The sequence below is a fragment of the Rhinoraja longicauda genome, chromosome 1, assembly GCF_053455715.1.
Source record: "Rhinoraja longicauda isolate Sanriku21f chromosome 1, sRhiLon1.1, whole genome shotgun sequence".
Taxonomy (NCBI): Eukaryota; Metazoa; Chordata; class Chondrichthyes; order Rajiformes; family Arhynchobatidae; genus Rhinoraja; species Rhinoraja longicauda.
The window spans coordinates 98,483,997-98,499,176 of NC_135953.1; the positions used below are offsets into that span (position 1 = coordinate 98,483,997).

Genomic DNA, 15,180 nt, shown 5'->3' on the forward strand with positions numbered 1-15,180 from the left:
ATAGTCATTGACACGCTAGATGCAGGAAACATGTACCCGATGTTGGGGGAGTCCAGAACCAGGGGCCACGGTTTACGAAAAAGGGGTAGGCCATTTAGAACTGCGATGACAACAAAACTTTTTCACCCAGAGAGTTGTGGATTTGTGGAATTTGCTGCCTCAGAAGGCAGTGGAGGCCGATTCACTGGATGCATTCAAAAGAGATAGAGCTCTTAGGGCTAGTGGAATCAAGGGGTAAGGGGAGAAGGCAGGAACGGGGTACTGATTGTGGATGATCAGCCATGATCACATTGAATGGCGGTGGTGGCTCGAAAGACCGAATGGCCTCCTCCTTCCCCTATTGTCTATGTAGCTATGTATCTATGTGAGTATTACGTTTACAGGCCTGTTAAGCTGCTACATACAAGTTTCATTGGTTCCATTGTTAGCAGCTTGTCTGTAGAACATGGATCGGGACCCATCTTCAGACTCCGCCTTCTCTCCCATCTACAGCAATTAGTCTGACCCACAATGTCACCTGTCCATGTTTACCAGAGATGCCCCTGACCCGCTGAGTTACTCCAGCACTTTGTGTCTTTTGCTGGAATCAGTTTAGTTTATTTAGTTTAGTTTATTGCTATCACTTGTACCGAGGTACAGTGAAAAGCTTTTTGTTGCGTGCTAACCAGTCAGCGAAAAGACTACATGATCACAATCACACCGCCATTAGTGTACAAATACAGGATAAAGGGAATAACGTTCAGTGCAAGATAAAGTCCAGTAAAGTCCGATTAAAGTTCGAAGGTCTCTAATGAGGGACCTTCATGGACGGGAGGTCTGGACCGCTCTCACGTTGGTGAGATGCCCCTCTTTTGTTCTTTCTCGACCAGGCTGGTTGACTTAAGGCATGTTCCCGAATTTAAAGACTCCTTTTTATTGTTGAATTTGGTGTAACGTCTGAAGTTTAGGTTTTAGACTTATTACTGTCAAGTATACCAAGGATGATTGTTTTGGCTGCGATCCAAACAGATCAGATATACCAAACATACATACATATAATCAAGTTACACTGAGGTACGATAAATTAGTTTAGTTTAGTTTAGAGATACAGCGTAAAAACAAGCCCTTTGGCCCACAGAGTCCGTGCTGACCAGTGATTACCCATGTACTGGTTCTATCCTACACACTAGGGATGATTTACAGAAGCCAATTAACCTACAAACCTGCACATCTTTGGGAGGTGGGAGGAAACCGGAGCGCCCAGAGAAAACCCACGTGGTCACAGGGAGAACGTATGGACATAGAAACCCGGGTCTCCGATGCTGTGAGGCATTAACTCTACTGCTATGCCACTGTGCCGATACAGTGACGAGGAAGATACAGAGTCCAGAATATAGCTCTCAGCATTGTAACGCATCAGTTCTATTGACAAAGTACTGTGTTTACAATGGGGTAGAGGTGAATTTGACAGTACCCTAGTTTGTGGAAGGGCCGATCTGAAGCCAGATAATGGAGGGGAGAGAAGCTGTTCCTGAGTCTGGTGGTTCATAAGTGCTCATAGGTTCTTGGAACAGAATTAGGCCATTCAGCCCATCAAGTCTACTCCGCCACTCAATCATGGCTGATTTATCTTTCCCTCTTCACCCCATTCTCCTGCTCATTACTCATCCCCAGAGTGGTGACTTACCCCCAGGATCTTCCTTTGACACCGGCCACATTCGGGGGCAAAGAACTGCTCATAACACTTCTCACAGTAGACTGCTCCATTCTCTTCCACAAAGCCAATGTCAGCCAGCGAGAGGTTGCAGTAGGCACAGGTAAACTCCTCAGGATGCCAGGAGCGGCCCATGGCCACCAGAAACGGGCCTCTGTCAGGGCAAACAGGAAGTAAACGTTAAAACAGACACACAGAGTGTTGGGGCACGTTCATAAGCCTCAGGAGCAGAATTAGACCATTTGGCCCATCGAGACATCTCTGCCATTTAATCATGGCTAGTCTATCTTTTCCTCTCTACCCCATTCTCCGGCCTTCTCCCCATAACCTTTGACGCTCTTACTAATCAAGAGCCTGGCAATCTGCACCTTAAAATAACCTAATTTAAGTTAGAGGCAGGAAACATGTTCCCAATGTTGGGGGAGTCCAGAACCAGGGGCCACAGTTTAAGAATAAGGGGTAGGCCATTTAGAACTGAGATGAGGAAAAACCTTTTCAGTCAGAGAGTTGTGAATCTGTGGAATTCTCTGTCTCAGAGGGCAGTGGAGGCCAATTCTCTGAATGCATTCAAGAGAGAGCTGGATAGAACTCTTAAGGATAGCGGAGTCAGGGGGTATGGGGAGAAGGCAGGAACGGGGTACTGATTGAGAATGATCAGCCATGATCACATTGAATGGCGGTGCTGGCTCGAAGGGCCGAATGGCCTCCTCCTGCACCTATTGTCTAATGCCTCCTGAGTTAATGAATTCCAGTTTCACCTCCCTCTGACATCTTGGGTTAGGACCTTCTTCAGACTGACCCAAAACGTCACCGATCCATGTTCTCCAATAATGCTGCATGATCTGCTGAGTTACTCCTGCACTTCCTCATCCTCATCTATATTCTCACCCCGGTCACTCCCTCTTCTCTTCTCCCCTCTCCCGCCAGGCAACAGGTACAGGAGTGTGAAAACGCATACCTCCAGATTCAGGGACAGTTTCTTCCCCACTGTTATCAGGCAACTGAACCATCCTATCAACAACTAGAGAGAGGTTTGACCAACCATCAACATCATTGTCGACCCTCGGACGATCTTTATTTGGACTTTACTGTACTTTATCTTGCACTACACTTTATCCTGTATCTGTGCACTGTGGACGGCTAGATTGTATAACCTTTTCGCTGACTGGTTAGCACGCAACAAAAAGCTTTTCACTGGACCTTGGTACACGTGACACTAATAAACTAAACTAACTAATCCTGGGTTCCTCATATAGACATTCACATGTGGCCACTCAAGTTGTTCTGCTGTCCCATTAAATGACAGCGAATGTAACTTTCACTTCCACATTTCTGTTCTGTCCTCCCCTCGCCCCAAACCTTTCACTCCCAAGGATCTCACAAAAATATTCACGGAATCTGCTTCCACCACCTTTTGAGGAAAAGAGTTCCAAAGACTCAAGAACCTCGTAGTGAAAAATTAAATGGCTCATCGTTCTTGAGGTGGTAGCCCATATGTTCCTAAACAATGGCCTTGTTCAACCTCCAAAAAGAGGAAACATCATACACATCCAACCGATCATAATGTCCTCTGCAGCGTATATATATATATATTTAGGGTAATTGGCCCAGTGAGATACCATAGAACTAGTGTAAATGGGTGATTGATGGTCGGCACGGACTCGGTGGGCTGAAGGGACAGTTTCCATGCTGTATCTCCAAACTAAAGCAATCCTCTACAAGCAATCCTCTAAAGCATTTGAGTCAGAAAGTCACTGGGAAATACAACAAATAGCAGGCCCTTTGGCCCAACGTCTGTGCCATCTATTCACCATCCATTTACACTAATCCTATATTAATCCCTTTTTTTTTTACAGTCGTATGTTTTCCCTGTGACTGCGTGGGTTTCCTCTGGTGGCTCAGGTTTCTTCCCACATCCCAAATGTGTTGGGGTATGTAAGATAATTGCCACTAATGTGTAGGGAGGATGAGAAAGTGGGATAACTGGTGATCCCACTGGTGACTGGTGATCGAGGGTCAGCATGGACTCGGGGGACTGAAGAGCCCGTCTCCATTCTGTATGTCTAAACTACACTAATCTAAACATTGCCCAGTTTCCCCATCAGTTGTAATGGAGGCAGAAGTCCTAAAGGAATGATTTACAGCCAGCACTAACCATGAGATGGTACACTTGGTTCCCACAGCCTGTTCCCACGCTGTATGACTCTACATACTCAATGCAAGAGTGAGGAACAGTTTTTGATCTGTCTACCGAGGAGATTACTGCCCTCTGTCTTAACTCTTGTCGCCTGCTCAAAAGAAATTTTGTTTTCACTTTCTGAAGCCACCAATACCTCTTCCATTTCCTTTCATGATTGTCCCACTTCAACATCCCAGGTTCATAAGTGATAGGAGCAGAATTAGGCCATTCATCCCATCAAATCTACTCTGCCATTCAATCATGGCTGATCTATCTTTCCTTCTCAACCCCATTCTCTCCATGCTGGTTCAACAACTCCTTACTTCGAGCATTTCCCCCGTACCATTGGCCAGTCCATGCTGACATGTCATTGGCCAGCCCATGCTGATATATCATTGGCCAGTCCATGCTGATATGTCATTGGCCAGTCCATGCTGACATATCATTGGCCAGTCCATGCTGACATGTCATTGGCCAGTCCATGCTGACATGTCATTGGCCAGTCCATGCTGACATGTCATTGGCCAGTCCATGCTGACATGTCATTGGCCAGTCCATGCTGACATGTCATTGGCCAGTCCATGCTGATATGTCATTGGCCAGTTTAGGCTGACATGTCATTGGCCAGTCCAGGCTGACATGTCGTTGGCCAGTCCAGGCTGACATGTCATTGGCCAGTCCATGCTGACATGTCATTGGCCAGTCCATGCTGACATGTCATTGGCCAGTCCAGGCTTACATGTCATTGGCTACGTCCTCTCGCCACAGATGCTGAACGTCAGAACCGAGGCAAGAAGAGGCCATTCGGCCCTTCGAGTCAGCTCTACCATTCAATTAGATGATTTACCTCAACACCACTTTCCCATACTAAATCCCAGCACGGAAGCAGGTCTTTCAGCCCAACCCGTCCATACCGACTAAGGTACCCCATCTAAGCTAGTCCCATTTGCCCAGGTTTGGCCAATATTCCTCTAAACCTTTCCAATCTGTGTACTTGACTAAGTGCCCTTCAAATGTTGTTATAGTATCTGCTTCAACTACCTTCTCTGGCATTCCATACACCAATCACCCTCTGAGTATTGCCCATGGTCAGGATTGAACCCAGGTGTTTGGCGCTGTGAGGCGGCAGCTCTACCGCTGTACGACTGTGTCACCCAGGTTGCTGAAGGAAGGTTCCAACCTTAAATCTTGTCCCGTTTTCCTTAAAACTAAGTCCCCTGGTTCTTGATTTCCTTACACTGGGTAAAAGACTCTGTGCATTCACCCAGTCTATTCCCCTCATGATTTTATACACCTCTGTAAGATCGCCCCTCTGCCTCCTGTGCTCCAAGGAATAAAGACCTAACCTGCTCAACCTTTCCCTGTAGCTCAGGAACTTGAGTCCTTGCAACCTCCATATGAATCTTTGCTGCACTCTTTCCAGTTTACTGACGTCCTTCCTACATAGACTTCCTCTTACCTGATAACCATGTTGCAGTGGCCACACATGGGGGCCCTGTTCCCCGCTGGGATGTGCTCAGCCATCTGGACCAAAGTGTCATTGTCTTGCTGTGCGGGCTTGTTCATCGCAGTGCTGGACACCTTCGAGTTGGATGTAGAGTTGGCAGGAGAAACGTGTGCAGTAGGCAGCGCAGTCTTGGAGAAACTGTTTACTGGGGGGGGGGGGGGGGGAGGCAAACACAGGAATTATTTCACAAAGTGAAACGGGCGGCACAGAGGTGTCGCGGTAGAGTTGCAGCCTTACAGCACCAGAGACCCGGGTTCGATCCTGACTACGGGTGCTGTCTGTACGGAGTTTGAAGGCTCTCCTTATGACCACGTGGGTTTCCTCCCACCTTCCAAAGAGATTACCTCATTGCTATGGTAATCAGGGGTATGGGGAGAAGACTTGAGTTGTGAGGGAAAGATAAATCAGCCATGATCGAATGGTGGAGTAGACATGATGGGCAGAATGGCCTAATTCTGCTCCTGGAACTTATGAACTTATGAAAGATGTACAGGTTTGTAGGTTAATTGGCTTTGGTGAAATTGTAAATTGTTCCTAGTATGCAGAATAGTGCTAGTGTACAGGTGATCACTGGTTGGCATGGACTCGGTGGGCCAAAGGGCCTGTGTCTGCACTGTATCTCTAAAATCTAGTGCTGTCTCCAGAGATGCTGCCTGACCAGCTCAGTTACTCCAGCACTAGATTTTAGAGATACAGCACAGACACAGGCCCTTTGCCCACCGAGTCCACGCCAACCAGTGATCACCTGTACACTAGCACTATTAGGGGCTAGCGGAATCAAGGGGTATGGGGAGAAGGCAGGCACGGGTTACTGATTGTGGATGATCAGCCATGATCACAATGAATGGCGGTGCTGACTCGAAGGGCCAAATGGCCTCCTCCTGCACCTATTTTCTATGTTCTATGTTCTATTCTACACACTAGGAACAATTTACAATTTTAGTGGTTAGTGGTTTTGCAGATAGTGAAGATGGTTGTGAAAGATTGCAGCAGGATCTGGATCGATTGGCCAGGTGGGCGGGGGAATGGTTGATGGAATTTTAATACAGAAAACTGTGAGGTGTTGCATTTTGGGACGTTGAACAAGGGCAGGACCTACACAGTAAATGGTAGGCCTCTGGGTAGTATTGTAGAGCAGAGGGATCTAGGAGAACAGGTGCATGGTTTCTTGAAGTCGAGTCACAGGTCGAAAAGGTGGTCATAAAGGCTTTTGGCACTTTGGCCTTCATCAGTAAGATGAAGTATAGTATAGAAGTTGGGAGTTCATGTTGCAGTTGTATAAGACGTTGGTGAGACCACATTTAGAATATTGTGTTCAGTTTTGGGCACCATGTTATAGGAAAGATATTGTCAAATTACAGAAAGGGTCAGAGCAGACTTTATCTGCTAAGGAGACTCAGGTCGTTTGGAGTGCAGGGGACACTCCTAAGGACCTTCTACAACATGGTGGTTGCATCGGCCATTTTCTATGGAGTGGTCTGCTGGAGCAGCAGCATCTCAGCGGCGGAAGGGAAGAGACTCAACAAGCTGGTCAGGAAGGCCATCTCTGTCCTGGGTTGCCCCCTTGACTCAGTGCAGGCGGTGGGAGAGAGGAGGATGATGGCAAAGCTAACATTGCTGCTGGACAACGACTCCCACCCCATGCAGGACACTGTCACTGTACTGAGTAGCTCCTTCAGTGACAGACTCCTTCACCCCAAGTGCGTGAAGGAGAGATATAGGAGGTCCATCCTTCCCGCTGCTGTGAGACTGCACAACCAGCACTGTTCCCAGCAGACGAGTCAACAATAACAGCTAAGAACGCAGAAAACTGATGACAATTGATGTATCTTTTATTTATAATGAATGATCTCTTGCTCTCTTGTTATCCACTTTGCTGCTGTAACACTGTAAATTTCCCAGGTGAGGGGCGAATAAAGGAATATATTATTATTATAAGCTTGAAAGGGTTCATAAAAGATTTAGAAGGATGTTGCCAGGACCAGAGAGTGTGAGCCAGAGGGAGAGGTTGAGTAGGCTGGGTCTCTATTCCATGGAGTGCAGGAGGATGAGGGGAGACCTTATAGAGGTATACAAAATCATGAGACGAATAGATTGGGTAGATGCACAGTCTTTTTCCCCAGAGTAGGGGAATCGAGGACCAGAGGACGTAGGTTCAGGATGAAGGGGAAAATATTTAATAGGAATCCGAGGAATAACTTTTTCACACAAAGGGTGGTGGGTGTATGGAACAAGCTGCCAGAGGAGGTAGTTGAGGCTGGGACTATCCCAACGTTTAAGAAGCAGTTATACAGGTGCATGGATAGGACAGGTTTGGAGGGATATGGACCAAGTGCAGGCAAGTGTGACTAGTGTAGCTGGGACATTGTTGGCTGGTGTGGGCGAGTTGGGCCGAAGGGCCTGTTTCCACACTGTATCACTCTATGACTCTATGACCCGGGTTCAATCCTGATATGGGTCCTGTATGTGCAGAGTTTGTACGTTCTCCCCATGAATGTGCGGGGTTAACAAAGAGCCTGTTTCCACACTGTACCTCCAAACTAAACTAAGCTAAAGTTATTAGGGATGGGCACTATGTGTTGGACTTGCCATTCATTCCTTTCCTGAATTAAAAGCTTCTCAAATTGCTACGGCAATCAATGGATACTTTGCGGAGTAAGATCGGTTCGAAATAAAATATTGTTTGTCGTTCCCGCAGTTTGAAGAACAGTTCGTTCTGAAACTAAGAACTTGCTTGTGATTCCGAGTCGGCCAACTGATCAGCGATTAGACTAGCACATGTCCTACACTTTAAATAGCATGCAGCTATTTGCTTACTGTGCAATCATTCAAAACAGGCATTATATTTTTTGTAACTTAAGATATTTTTGTTTATTAATGAGAAATCTTGCCAATTGTGCAGTCACACTGCCATCTGCAACTAACCCAGGCTATAAATATTGCTCACTGCACTGATTCTAATAATCATATCCAAGAAGGCGTATACTGTGCTTGCGTTCATCGATCAGGGCACTGAGTATGAGAGTCAGGAAGCTACATAGCGCTACAACTTTGAGAACTATATTCTGCACTCTGCATCTTCCCCTTGGCTCTATCTATTGTACTTGAGTTTGAACTGATTTTATGGCATGTATGATCTGTTTGGATAGCGTTCAAAACAAAGGTTTTCACTGAACCTTGAAATGAGATAATAATAAACCTAAACTTAAGTCAATGTTGCCGTTTCATTAAAATGAGGCGAGGCTGCATTTGGAGTATTGAGTGTTGTGTGTAGTTCTGGTCGGCCCATTATATGAAGGATGTGGAAGCTTTGGAGAGGGTGCAGAAGAGGTTTACCAGAATGCTGCCTGGATTAGAGGGTATTAAATGGTGTCACAGTGGTGCAACAGTAGAGTTTCCGCCTCACAGCGCCAGAGACCTGGGTTCGATCCTGACCTCGGGTGCTGTCTGTACGGAGCTTGTATGTTCTCCCTATGACCACGTGGGTTTTCCCCGGGTGCTCGTCCCACACTCCAAAGACGTACAGATTTGCAAGTTAATTGTCTTTGGTAAAATTGTAAATTGTCCCTCGTGCGCAGACATTGGGCCGAAGGGCCTGTTGCCACGGTGTATCTCCCTCTAAAGTTATAAGAGAGTTTCGACAAGCTTGGATTATTTACTCTGGAGCACCGGAGATTGAAGGGGAGACCCGATGAAAGAATATAAAATTATGAGAGGCATTGATAGGGTAGACAGCCAGAACCCTTTTCCCAGAGTAGAAATGCCGAGAGGGCCTAGCAATAAGGTGAAATGGGGAAAGTTTAATGGTGAAGTGCAGAGCCAGTTTTTTTACACAGAGTGGTGGGGGCCTGGAACGCATTGCCATGGGTGGTGGTGGAGGTAGACATGATAGTGGTGTTTAAGAGGCATTTAGATCGGCACGTGGAAGTGCAGGGAATAGAGGGATATGGATCATGTACGGGGAGATGAGATCAGCTTAACTTAGCATCATGCTTGGCACAATCATTGTGGGCCGAAGGGCCCTTTCCTGTGCTGTACTGTTCTATGTATCTGCCTCCACCACCACCACCCCTGACAGCATTTTCCAAGCACCCAACAACCTCCGTGTAAAAGACAAGTTGGCATAGATTTAAGGGCATGGGGAATCGGATTAAAGGAGATGGTGGGGGCAAGTGTGCTTGTGTGTAACTTTGGCGCAGTGGTAGAGTTGGTGCCTTACAGAACTTGCAGCGTCAGAGACACGGGTTCGATCCTGACTACGGGTGCTGTCTGTAAAGAACTTGTACGTTCTCCCCGTGACCGCATGGCTTTTCTCCAAAAACTTTGGTTTCCTCCCACACTCCAAAGACGTGCAGGTTTGTAGGTTAATTGGCTTGGTATAAATGTAAATTGTCCCTAGTGTGTGTAGGATAGTGGTAATGTGCAGGGAACGCTGGTCGGCGCAGACTCGACAGGTCGGAGGGCCTGTTTCCGCGCTGTATCTCTAAACGAAACTAAACAAAACAAGGCAAAGCATCTTTTACCTGCCGAGTTTGCGGGCTGCCAGGCAGTTGTTTTGGCAACACTGGGGAGCTTGCTGGACTTGTAGGTGGAGCTGGGTATGGCCGCAGCTGGGGCAGTGCGGCCCACTCCGCTAGACTTCGACATGGGCTTGACCGAGACTGTGGCCGGCGCACAGGGTTTCAGAACCTCCGGCAGCTCTCCGCTGTAAAAGACGAAGAGAAAACAATCCTCATTTCAGCAAACGTCAGACTCCATAATTCAGACCAAATAGCTCTCTCTGCAAGTGGAAATTCCTACAGAGAGAGCTTAACCTTTTAGACAGTTTTGTCCCAGCTGCTATCAGGCAACAGTGGCACAGCGGTAGAGTTGCTGCCTTACAGCGCCCAGAGACTAGGGTACAATCCTGACCACGGGTGCTGTCTGTACGGAGTTTGTACATTATCCCCGTAACCACGCAGGTTTTCTCCGGGTGCTCCGGTTTTCTCCCACATCCTTAAGTCTTGAAGGTTTGGAGGTTAATTGGTTTCTCTAAGTGGTCCATTATTTGTAGGATAGAACTAGTGAACGGGTAATCTTTGATCGGCATGGACTCAGTGGGCAGAAGGGCTTGTTTCCACACTGTGTCTCTAAACTGAAAAACTAAACTGAGCGGTCCTCTCATCAGCTAAAGTATGGTCTTGGCATCATAACTACCTCACTGGAGATCTTTGAACTATCTTTAATCGGACTTTAACTTGCACTGAATGTTGTATCCTTTATCCTTATTTGTGCACTGTGGACAATATGATTGTAATCATGTATAGTCTTTCAACTGTATAGCACGTAACCCAAAGCTTTTCACTGTACTTCGGTACACGTGTCAATAATAAGTTTAATTTACTATTTTAATAACTAGTTTAATTTAGTTTAGTGATACAGTGCAGATTCAGGCCCTTCGGCCCATCGTGTCCGCACCAACCAGCGATCCCCACACATTAACACTATCCTACACTCGGGACAGTTTTTGCATTTATACCAAGCCAATTAACCTACAAACCTGTACGTCTTTGGAGTGTTCTTTGAATTGATTGAAATATACAGCATGGAAACAGGCCCTTCAGCCCATCGAGCCACTCGTACAAACTAGTTCTATGTTATTTCACTTTCTCATCCACCCCCTACATACTAGGGGGCAATATACAGAGGCCAATTAACCTACAAACCCGCGATGTGAGAGGAAACTGGAGTACCCGGAGAAAGTTGTGAGGCAGCAGGTCTCACTAGTTAAGTCTCAAGACTTATCTGACCACCTTGTGATTGCGAAAGGGCAACTGGCCGACCACATGAGCATCTGCCGCCCGCTCCATGTCCACACAGGAGATAATGACGTTAGAAATGATCCGACATTGATGCCACTGAAAGGATCATAAAATTCAATCTGTGATAAAGGAGATAGTGATCGACCCCAGTTTGCCTTGACAGCGCCGAAGTAAAGATGGTTGAAAACTACACATTCCTAGGGGTAAATATTATCAACAACTTCTCCTGGACCACCCGTATTGAAGCAACGACCAAGAACGCACACCAGTGCCTCTACTTCCTTAGCAGGCATTGGAAGTTCGGCATGTCCCCACAGATGCACCCTAGAAAGCTTGGAAAGTTTGGGAAGCTTTTGGCATGTCCCCAACAACTCTCACCAACTACAGATGCACCCTAGAAAGCATTTTATCGGGATGCATCACAGCTTGGTTTGGGAACAGCTACATCCAAGACCACAAGAAATTGCAGCAAATTGTGGACGCTGTCCAGACCATCAGGCAAACCAACCTCTCTTCTTCCATTGACTCCATTTACACCTCACGCTGCCTTGGGAAGGCCAACAGCATAATCAACGACCAGTCTCACCCTGACCCCTCTCCCATCGGGCAAGAGGTGTGAAAATGCACATCTCCAGATCCAGGATCAGTTTCTTCCCAGCTGTTATCAGGCACTGAACTGTTATCCACCTCATTGGTGTCCCTCGGCTATCTTTGATCAGATTTACCTTGCACTAAATGTAATTCCCTTATCATGTATCTGTACACAGTGAATGGCTCGATTGTAATCATGTTTGGTCTTTCTGCTGACCGGTTGGCACGCAACAAAAGCTTTTCACCTCGGTACATGTAACAATAAACTAAACTGAGATAAGTCTCACCTTAAAGCTAATCTCCTCTGCCATGCACGTGATCCACATCCCTCCATTCCCTGCAAGCCCATGCACGTGATCCATCCCTGCATTCCCTGCATGCCCATGATCCACATCCCTGCATTCCCTGCAAGCCCATGCACGTGATCCATCCCTGCATTCTCTGCATGCCCATGCACATGATCCGCATACCTCCATTCCCTGCATGCCTATGATCCACATCCCTCCATTCCCTGCTTGCCCATATGCCAATCCAAAAGACTTTGAAATGTCAATGTTGAGGTGCCGTTTCATGTCGGGACTCTTCGTTGGACTCCAAACCATCACCGGACCATATTCTCCAAAGATGCTGCCTGATCTGCTGAGTTACTCTAGTACTTTGTGTGTTCATTTACCTCTACAAGTGTTCCTACCAACTTCTAAGTCAGAAAAGAAAGTATCAATATATGTCCAACTACAAATAACCGGCATTTGGCTGAACATTTTAGCTGAGTTTAGTTTATTATTGTCAGGGAGACCAAGGTACTTTAGCACGGTGCACTCCAAGGCCTGCTGCATCTCGGTTGCCAGCCATTTTAATTCTCCTCTGCATTTCGCACACCGACCTTTGTGCCACACGCAAACTGCAGGAACAAGCACCTCATCTTCCGCTCGGGTAACTTATGACCCAATGGTATGAACATTGAATTCTCCCGTTTCAGATGAAACTCCCTTATCTTCTAATTTCCCCATGGAAAATAACTGCAGATGCTGGTACAAATCGAAGGTATCACAAAATGCTGGAGTAACTCAGCGGATCAGGCAGCATCTCTGGAGAGATCCCGCCCCTCCTGACATCAGTCTGAAGAAGGGTCTCAACCCGAAACTTCACCCATTCCTGGTAAAAAATCCCGCCCCCAATGACATCAGTCTGAAGAAGGGTCTCGACCCGAAACGTTACCCATTCCTTCTAAAAAAAACCTTCCCAGTTCTCCCACTGTCTTCCTGTCTCCACCTATATCCTTTCTTTGTCCCACCCCTGACATCAGTCTGAAGAAGGGTTTCGACCCGAAACATCACCCATTCCTTCTCTCCAGAGATGCTGCCTAAGTCGCTGAGTTACTCCAACATTTTGTGATACCTTCTCATTTCCCCTCCACACCACACATACATTTCCTTCCACTCCCCCCACCCACCTCATCCTGTTCCTTTCCCCTTCTCCATCCATACATCAGTCACTTTTCCCTACTCTGGGTAGCATATTTTTCTTTCCCGATATTTCTCCATGGTTCCTTATCCCCACCGTCCCTCCCTTTGATTCGACATTTCACTCCCCACCTTCATGTCTGGTCAGATTCCACCTTCTTGTCCTCCCCGCATCACCTCCAGCCTTGATTACCATCTCCACCCTTCTCTTCCCCCACCCGACCTGTCTGCGTATCAACCCCTCCTCGCCCGAATCCAACTATCAATCGCATGCTCCTGCCCCACCACTTCAATATACCAACTATCTCCCTAGTCTGAAGAAGACACAAAGTGCTGGAGTAACTCAGCAGGTCAGGCAGCATCTCTGGAGAACATGGATAGGCGACGTTTCGGTTCGGGCCCCTTCTTCAGACCTCATCTATATCTCTCTACTCCATCAGTCTGTCGAAGGGTCCCGTCCCGAATGTTGTCTACCCATTCTCTCCACAGATAATGCCTGACCCACTGCGAGTTTCCAGTACTTCGTTTTTTGCTCCAGAACAATTAACAATATTCACCACTGGATGGACTTCCGCCTGACAGTTTAATTGGGTTTTATTTTTAGAGGTTTTTTTAGACTTTTAGAGATGCAGAGTGGAAATAGGCCCTTCGGCCCACCGAGTCCGTGCCGACTAGCGATCACCCCGTACACCAGCACTATCCTACACACGAGGGACAATTTACAATTTACAATTTACAATTTTTACTGAAACCAATTAACCTACAAACTTGCGTGCAGCGTAGGTTCACTAGGTTAATTCCCGGAATGGCGGGACTGTCATATGTTGAAAGGCTGGAGCGATTGGGCTTGTATACACTGGAATTTAGAAGGATGAGGGGGGATCTTATTGAAACATATAAGATAATTAGGGGATTGGACATATTAGAGGCAGATAACATGTTCCCAATGTTGGGGGTGTCCAGAACAAGGGGCCACAGTTTGAGAATAAGGGGTAGGCCATTTAGAACGGAGATGAGGAAGAACTTTTTCAGTCAGAGGGTGGTGAAGGTGTGGAATTCTCTGCCTCAGAAGGCAGTGGAGGCCAGTTCGTTGGATGCTTTCAAGAGAGAGCTGGATAGAGCTCTTAAGGTTAGCGGAGTGAGGGGGTATGGGGAGAAGGCAGGAACGGGGTACTGGTTGAGAGTGATCAGCCATGATCGCATTGAATGGCGGTGCTGGCTCGAAGGGCTGAATGGCCTACTCCTGCACCTATTGTCTATTGTCTATTGTCTAAACCTGTATGTCTTTGTAGTGTGGGAGAAAACCAGAGCACCTGGAGAAAACCCGCACAGACATGGGGAGAATGTACAAACTCCATAAAGACAGCACTCGTCGTCAGCATTGAACCTGGACTCTGGCGCCGTAAGGCAGTAACTCTACCGCCACAGGACCATGCCTGCTGAATGGGCTTCTGCCTGACAGTTTACTTAGTTTGTGAGTGGTGATTAGACAACTTCACCCCTTTTCCCACCAGGGGAAACAGTGGCACAGGAACACAGCGGTAGAGTTGCTGCCTCACAGCTCCACAGACCCGGGTTGGATCCTGACCATGGGTGCTGTCTGTACAGAGTTTGCACGTTGTCCCTGTGACCTGCGTGGGTTTTCTCGGGGTGCTCCGGTTTCCTCCCACTCTCCAAAGATGTACAGGTTTGTAGGTTAATAGGTTTGGTAAAATTGTAAATTGTCTCTAGTGTTAGTCTGTGGGGATCGCTGGTCGGCGGAGATTCAGTGGGCCGAAGGGCCTCATTCCGTGCTGTATCTCTAAATTAAACCAATTGGCCGATGTATTTAATAGAAGGATTAATTATGTAAAAACAAGGAACTGCAGATGCTGGTTAATACCAGCAAAGGTAAACACAAAGTGGTGGCATAACTCAGTGGGTCAGGCAGGATCTCTGGAGAAAAT

At 47.0% G+C, this 15,180-nt stretch overlaps 1 protein-coding gene across 1 annotated transcript in view; it reads right to left on the reverse strand.

Moving 5' to 3' along the window:
* The window catches only part of LOC144595607 (PDZ and LIM domain protein 5-like), a 235,085-nt gene that overhangs the window by 12,957 nt on the left and 206,948 nt on the right, over positions 1-15,180 (reverse strand). Inside the window, exons 17-19 of the mRNA XM_078403187.1 lie at positions 9,903-10,084; positions 5,332-5,524; positions 1,667-1,847 (exon numbers count right to left, since the gene is read on the reverse strand). Coding sequence (XP_078259313.1) covers positions 1,667-1,847; positions 5,332-5,524; positions 9,903-10,084 — 556 coding nt within the window. The remainder of the gene's footprint in view (positions 1-1,666; positions 1,848-5,331; positions 5,525-9,902; positions 10,085-15,180) is intronic.